The following is a 7,609-nucleotide window of genomic DNA, read 5'->3' as shown; positions in this document are numbered from 1 at the left end:
GCAAGCCCAGGCACTGGGTGATGATAATATGATGATATGATGTGGGAGTGTATTATGTACTGTCTAATAGTCTACATGGATATGATGTGGGAGTGTATTATGTACTGTCTATTAGTCTACATGGATATGATGTGGGAGTGTGTTATGTACTGTCTATTAGTCTACATGGATATGATGTGGGAGTGTGGTATGTACTGTCTATTAGTCTACATGGATATGATGTGGGAGTGTGTTATGTACTGTCTATTAGTCTACATGGATATGATGTGGGAGTGTGTTATGTACTGTCTATTAGTCTACATGGATATGATGTGGGAGTGTGTTATGTACTGTCTATTAGTCTACATGGATATGATGTGGGAGTGTGGTATGTACTGTCTTTTAGTCTACATGGATATGATGTGGGAGTGTGTTATGTACTGTCTATTAGTCTACATGGATATGATGTGGGAGTGTGTTATGTACTGTCTATTAGTCTACATGGTGTGGTATCCCAGGAGGTCTACCCCGTCTCTGTGTCAATCTCTGCACGCTCAACCCAACACCCCACTGTTTACCACAATAGTTATGATGTGGGAGTGTGTTATGTACTGTCTATTAGTCTAAATGGACATGATATGGGAGATTGTTGTGTCATCTATTTATCTAAATGGAATACTGGTACATAGATTACTGGAAATAGTTGATTCATTGTGTCAATGACATTATGACAATATGATATTCTAATGAGTCAACCACTAATGTTACAATATGATATTCCAATTTTCTAATGAGGCAGTCACAAACATTACAATATGATATTCTGAGGCAACCACTTACGCTACAGTATGATATTCTAATGTATGATATTCTAATATTGTAATGAGTCAACCATTAACATTATACTATGATATTCTAACATTCTAAAGAGGCAACCACTAACATTACAGTATGATATTCTAATGTATGATATTATAATATTCTAATGAGGCAACCACTAACATTACAGTATGATATTCTAATGTATGATATTATAATATTCTAATGAGTCAACCACTAACATTATAGTATGATATTCTAATATTGTAATGAGTCAACTGCTAACATTACAATGTGACATTCTAATATTCTAATGAGGAAACCACTAACATTACAGTATCGTATTCTAATATTCTAATCTACACCCTATTCCCTATGTAGTGCACTACTTTTGATCTGGTCAGATGTAGCCTAGTGCACTACGTAGGGAACAGGGTGTCATTTTGGGACAGTGTCAGTAGTCTATCTTTATCTCATCTGTCTTCTATTTTATGTTCTTCTCTCCTCCTCTCTCTTCCTCTTCTCCTGGCTATATTATATCATCCACACTACAAGCCAGATTCAACACAATCCATTTAAAAGTTAAAGACACACATTGGAAAAAATAACAAAGAAAACTATTACTAGATGAAGTTTAGTGTTGTATTTTTTATTTCCCATCACCATAAATCATATTTAAATCACTGAACAGTAGCAGACCTAACTTCATCTGTTCCTGACTCTGGATAGTGGATTAAAAAGACCATCAATCTCCAATTGACTGAGCAGTATGGGAGAATAAAAGATGTCAACTTTATTAAGGTTGGTTTCCTAGACATCTCCTTTGAGAATCTCCATTGAAAATGCTTTTAAGTCTAGTACTAGGATTAATCTATGTATGTTCCATATAGTTTAGTTAGTGATACTACCTGTTCCATATAGTTTAGTTAGTTAGTAAGTGATAGTACCCATTCCATATAGTTTAGTTAGTGATACTACCTGTTCCATATAGTTTAGTTAGTGATACTACCTGTTCCATATAGTTTAGTTAGTTAGTAAGTGATAGTACCTGTTCCATATAGTTTAGTTAGTTAGTTAGTGATACTACCTGTTCCATATAGTTTAGTTAGTGATACTACCTGTTCCATATAGTTTAGTTAGTTAGTTAGTGATACTACCTGTTCCATATAGTTTAGTTAGTTAGTAAGTGATAGTACCTGTTCCATATAGTTTAGTTAGTTAGTAAGTGATAGTACCTGTTCCATATAGTTTAGTTAGTTAGTAAGTGATAATACCCATTCCATATAGTTTAGTTAGTGATACTACCTGTTCCATATAGTTTAGTTAGTGATACTACCTGTTCCATATAGTTTAGTTAGTGATACTACCTGTTCCATATAGTTTAGTTAGTGATACTACCTGTTCCATATAGTTTAGTTAGTGATACTACCTGTTCCATATAGTTTAGTTAGTGATACTACCTGTTCCATATAGTTTAGTTAGTGATACTACCTGTTCCATATAGTTTAGTTAGTTAGTAAGTGATAATACCTGTTCCATATAGTTAGTTAGTGATAGTACCTGTTCCATATAGTTTAGTTAGTGATACTACCTGTTCCATATAGTTTAGTTAGTTAGTAAGTGATAGTACCTGTTCCATATAGTTTAGTTAGTTTTAAGTGATACTACCTGTTCCATATAGTTTAGTTAGTTAGTAAGTGATAGTACCCATTCCATATAGTTTAGTTAGTGATACTACCTGTTCCATATAGTTTAGTTAGTGATACTACCTGTTCCATATAGTTTAGTTAGTGATACTACCTGTTCCATATAGTTTAGTTAGTCAGTGATAATACCTGTTCCATATAGTTTAGTTAGTGATACTACCTCTTCCATATAGTTTAGTTAGTGATACTACCTGTTACATATAGTTTAGTTAGTTAGTGATACTACCTCTTCCATAGCGTTTAGTTAGTTAGTGATACTACCTCTTCCATACAGTTTAGTTAGTTAGTTAGTTAGTTAGTTAGTTAGTTAGTTAGTCAGTTAGTTAGTTAGTTAGTTAGTTAGTTAGTTAGTTAGTTAGTTAGTTAGTTAGTTAGTAATACTATCTGTTCCATGCCACTGAGGAAAATTACATAGAGACAGAGAACCAATTGAGAAAACATATCAATGGTTCTGAGTGACAACCAATATACATCAACACAATACATCATTGCATTTGATAAAAATAAGTAAATTACATTTTAAATCAACTCTGAAGATCAAATCAGTCAGAAACTGTAAAGAAAAACAGAGCATTATATCTGGGGACCATCACCACCAGCATGACTAGTATCTATGTGGACCCTACTACAGTTTAACCAGCTCAGCTATAGTCTACACCAGCATGACTAGTATCTATGTGGACCCTACTACAGTTTAACCAGCTCAGCTATAGACTACACCAGCATGACTAGTATCTATGTGGACCCTACTACAGTTTAACCAGCTCAGATATAGACTACACCAGCATGACTAGTATCTATGTGGACCCAACTGCAGTTTAACCAGCTCAGCTATAGACTACACCAGCATGACTAGTATCTATGTGGACCCTACTACAGTTTAACCAGCTCAGCTACAGACTACACCAGCATGACTAGTATCTATGTGGACCCTACTACAGTTTAACCAGCTCAGCTATAGACTACACCAGCATGACTAGTATCTATGTGGACCCTACTACAGTTTATCCAGCTCAGCTATAGACTACACCAACATGACTAGTATCTATGTGGACCCTACTACAGTTTAACCAGCTCAGCAGTACCAGAGAGACAAAACCCAGGATAGAGGGGCTGAGTGAATGTGGTCTGGACTCTATGGAGGAGGGTCATTGTGTCAGAGACACTGTAGAAGGACAGAGTACCTGCCTTGTGATCCAGGTACACTCCTACTCTGGAGGACTGAGGGCCTGATACTTTACTCTCAACATTATTGTGTCTGAAAGAATAACCACCACTAAAGCACTTTAAACTCCAGGACTTGTTACTGTGTCCAAATATATTACCTCTCTGTGTTCTGCTGATGTCTTTATATGAGACTGCTATAATAACACAACGCCCACTCCACTCCACCTCCCAGTAACAGCATCCAGACAGACCCTCTCTACATAGAATCATCAAGTCCTTTGTGAATCTCTCTGGATGGCGAGGATATGGTTGGGCTTGGCGTGAACGTGTCACCTTTCTGTTCCCTTCAGACAGAGAGAGGTTAGTGTTTGCTGTGTTTGGGTCCAGTGTGAGCTGACAGGAATCTGGGAGAAGAGCAGAGCAGAGACCAATAAGGGGAGTTAGAACAATAAGTTAAGTCAGATACTGTATCTACCCTGTCTTTGATTAGAGCACAGCAGAGATCAAATCAGAGAAATATGAAGAGTCAGATAGATACCCAGTCTTTGGTTAGATCTACTATTGCTATATATTTCTAGAGGGATTGTTAGGAGTGTCAGTAAAAAGAGACTGTTAGTTACTTCAGAATAAAGAGACTCACATTGTAACAACTGGTCTCTGGTCTTGGGCTCTGGAGGCAGTACAACATCCACTATATTCACTACAGACACACAAACACATTGACAGAGAGAGGGAATGTTATCATCATACCATATTCCACATGTATATGACTAGTAGGGAACTTTCAATGGTGTTAAGTTGATGTTCTTATTATTTTCAACACACCTGTAGTGGAGATCTTGGTCCATTCTCCTTTAAGGAAGTCTTCTATTTTCTCTCTTAGTTCAGACACAGTCTTACTCACATCTCCAAAGTACTGAAGAGGACGGACAACGATGCTGGGTAAGTCTGAAGATACACTGATACTGGAGATAGACTGATAACTCTGGAGAGAGAGCGACAGAGGGACAGACAGAACAGAATGATTGAAAAGTTTCATAATAAGTTCATTTTCATATCACAAGGCAGTTTAGTTACCTGGAGGAAATGGATGTGATCCTCTGTGTGTGACAGCTGCTCCAGCTCAGTGCTTCTCTTCCTCAGCTCAGCTATCTCCTGCTTCAGTTGCTCCAGGAGTCCTTCAGCTTGACTCACTTGAGTCTTCTCTTGGGCTCTGATCAGCTCCTTCACCTCAGAGCGCCTTCTCTCAATGGAGCGGTTCAGCTGAGTAAAAATCCTCTCACTGTCCTCCACTGCTGCCTGTGCAGAGTGCTGTTAAGACAGATACAGAGATACAGAGAAAGAGAAGGCTCCATTTTAAACAGTCTATTATATTTCTAACTGGGAGCCCAAGCAGCCTGTTTCCCAGAGTGGGGCTCAGGGGGATTGGAGAGGGGCCCCTCTACCTCTTGTTGACTGGAGGAGAGAAGTGAAATGGTGTGTCTCCTCTGGTCAACAATACTCACCTTGAGAGAATCCACAGCCTGTTGGAGCTCCTTCAGCTCCTTCTGTCTCTCCTGGGATCTCTGCTGGACCTTCTGCTGACTCATCCCCAGCTGCCTCTGTGGAGAATCACTCTTCAATGAGCTATCAAGCTTTATTTGTCCAGTAGATCAACCGTATAGTATTGTGACATAGGGCCCATGGAGAGGATTGTCTAAAATCTTAAGGAAGTCCCTTTGCAATATAGTATTAGTATGTTGCTATGTGAATGATAACAGTTTTACAATAGGCCTGAATGTATCAAGGGAATGAGAGTGAACTTTGGACTCGGTGATAGTGTATCTGTTATCAGTGTACAATGGATGACCATTTGGAGAACCTGGGTTAACATATCTATATACTCAGTGTTTGTGTTAATATTTATTATGCTGAGGATCGATTTCATTTTAATTCTCTCATATTCAAACAGCCTTAGTTTCTACTGTATCTTTACTTCTTTGTTTATCAGACAGTCACCAACAAGTTGTTCTGGTCTTACCTGTTTCTCAGTCCTCTCTGCTGCAGCTGACACTGTATCATGGCCTTGATGTTCATCCATTGTACACAGCAGACAGATACACTGCTGATCGGTCCGACAGTAAACCTCCAGAAGTTTGTCATGATGAGAGCAGATCTTCTCCTGTAGTTGTGTGGTGGCTTTGACCAGCTTGTGCTTCTTGAAAGCAGGAGATTCATAGTGAGGTTGGAGGTGAGTCTCACAGTAAGAGGCCAGACACGACAGACAGGACATGAGGGCTTTCTGCTTTCTGGTCCCAGTGCAGACATCACACACCACATCTCCAGGTCCAGCATAGCACAGAGCAGGAGGGAGAGCAGCCTGGAGTCCTGTCTTCTTCAGTTTCTCCACCACCTCAGTCAACATGTTATTTTTCCTCAGATTAGGCCTTGGAGTGAAGGTCTCTCTGCACTGAGGACAGCTATAGACCCCTTTCAGAACATCCTGATCCCAGCAGCCCTCAATACAGCTCCTACAGTAACTGTGTCCACAGGGGATGGTGATTGGTTCCTTCAGTACATCCAGACAGACAGAACAACAGAACTGGTCCGGGTCCAGCTGAACTCCCTGCTGAGCCATTTGGACGGTTGTTCACTCTCACACAGACTGTTGACAACGAGACTCAGATAAGTTTCGTTTTCTCAGAAGAGAGTTTGTGGGAGGAGGATGGACTTCCTGGTTCTGCCAGAGGGGTGTGGTTAGAAGGAGAGAGGGAGGGATTAGAGGGAGAGAGAGAATGGCATGCAACCAAGAGAGACAAATAGTTTTGTTCCAGGTGATGGCCTCAAGTTTAATATGGAATAAATTAAAAAATGAACTTTCTCAAATATGAGTTGTTAGAATAAATGAAGTACAGTCCCTTTAGAAAGTATTGACAAAATGTGATTCAAATGGGACTAATTGTCATTGTTTGTCAATTATCTACACAAGATATTCTGTAATGTCAAAGTGGAAGAAAAATTCTAACATTTGTAAAAAATAAAATATAAAAATACATGAAAAATTAAAAATGAATATATCTTGATTAGATAAGTACTCAACCCCCTGAGTCAATACATGTTAGAATCCCCTTTGGCAGCGATTACAGCTGTGAGTCTTTCTGGGTAAGTGACTAAGAGCTTTCCTGGATTGTGCAATATTTGCCCATTATTCTTTTCAGAATTCTTCAAGTTCTGTCCATATGTTTGTTGATCATTGCTAGACAACCCTTTTTCAGGTCATATATTTTCAAGCACATTTAAGTCAAAACTGTAACTCGGCCACTCAGGAACATTCACTGCCTTCTTGGTAAACAATTTCAGTGTAGATTTGGCCTTGTGTTAAGGGTTATTGACTTGCTTAAAGGTAAATTCATCTCCCAGTGTCTGGTAGAAAGCAGAATGAATCAGGTTTTCCTCTAGGATTTTGCTTGTGCTAAGCTCCATTCCGTTCGTGTTTTATCCTGAAAAACTCCCCAGTCCTTAACGATTACAAGCATACCCATAACATGATGCAGCCACCACTTTGATTGAAAATATGGAGAATGGTACTCAGTAATGTGTTGTATTTGCCCCAAACATAACACTTTGTATATAGGACATAAAAATAATTGCTTTGACACATTTTCTGCAGTATTACTTTAGTGGAAGAGAAAAGGGGATACCTAGTTAGTTGTCCAACTGAATGTATTCAACTCTGTTGTTACAAACAGGATACATATTTTGTGATATTTTGTATTCTGTACAGGCTTCCTTCTTGTCACTCTGTCAATTAGGTTAGTATTGTGGAGTAACTACAATGTTGTTGATTCATTCTCAGTTTTCTCCCATCACCGCTGTTAAACTGTGTAACTGTTTTAAAAAACCCTAGAGTTGATATCCACTCCCCAGCAGAAATCAAATTAGCATAATAAAAACATTCC

General features: G+C 38.7%; 1 protein-coding gene across 2 annotated transcripts; it reads right to left on the bottom strand.

Moving 5' to 3' along the window:
• Positions 1 to 1,431: 1,431 nt before the first annotated feature.
• LOC129855000 (tripartite motif-containing protein 16-like) lies at positions 1,432 to 6,356 on the bottom strand. Of its 2 annotated transcripts, XR_008759409.1 has the most exons (7): positions 5,692 to 6,356; positions 5,177 to 5,272; positions 4,749 to 4,982; positions 4,497 to 4,656; positions 4,312 to 4,371; positions 1,886 to 4,075; positions 1,432 to 1,807 (listed from the first exon to the last, which is right to left on the bottom strand). XR_008759409.1 is itself a non-coding variant. In XM_055922231.1 (6 exons), the coding sequence occupies exons 1-6, from the start codon at positions 6,286 to 6,288 to the stop codon at positions 3,564 to 3,566; spliced, it is 1,659 nt and encodes a 552-aa protein (XP_055778206.1). In that variant the 5' UTR covers positions 6,289 to 6,356; the 3' UTR covers positions 1,432 to 3,563. The 2 variants fall into 2 exon arrangements, 1 of the variants encoding a protein (XP_055778206.1); XM_055922231.1 differs by having other exon boundaries at positions 1,432 to 4,075.
• Positions 6,357 to 7,609: the final 1,253 nt, after the last annotated feature.

Source organism: Salvelinus fontinalis, chromosome 5 (genome assembly GCF_029448725.1).
Source record: "Salvelinus fontinalis isolate EN_2023a chromosome 5, ASM2944872v1, whole genome shotgun sequence".
Classification (NCBI taxonomy): domain Eukaryota; kingdom Metazoa; phylum Chordata; class Actinopteri; order Salmoniformes; family Salmonidae; genus Salvelinus; species Salvelinus fontinalis.
The sequence above is the reverse complement of the archived record's forward strand: the minus strand, read 5'-3'. Positions and strand labels throughout refer to the sequence as shown.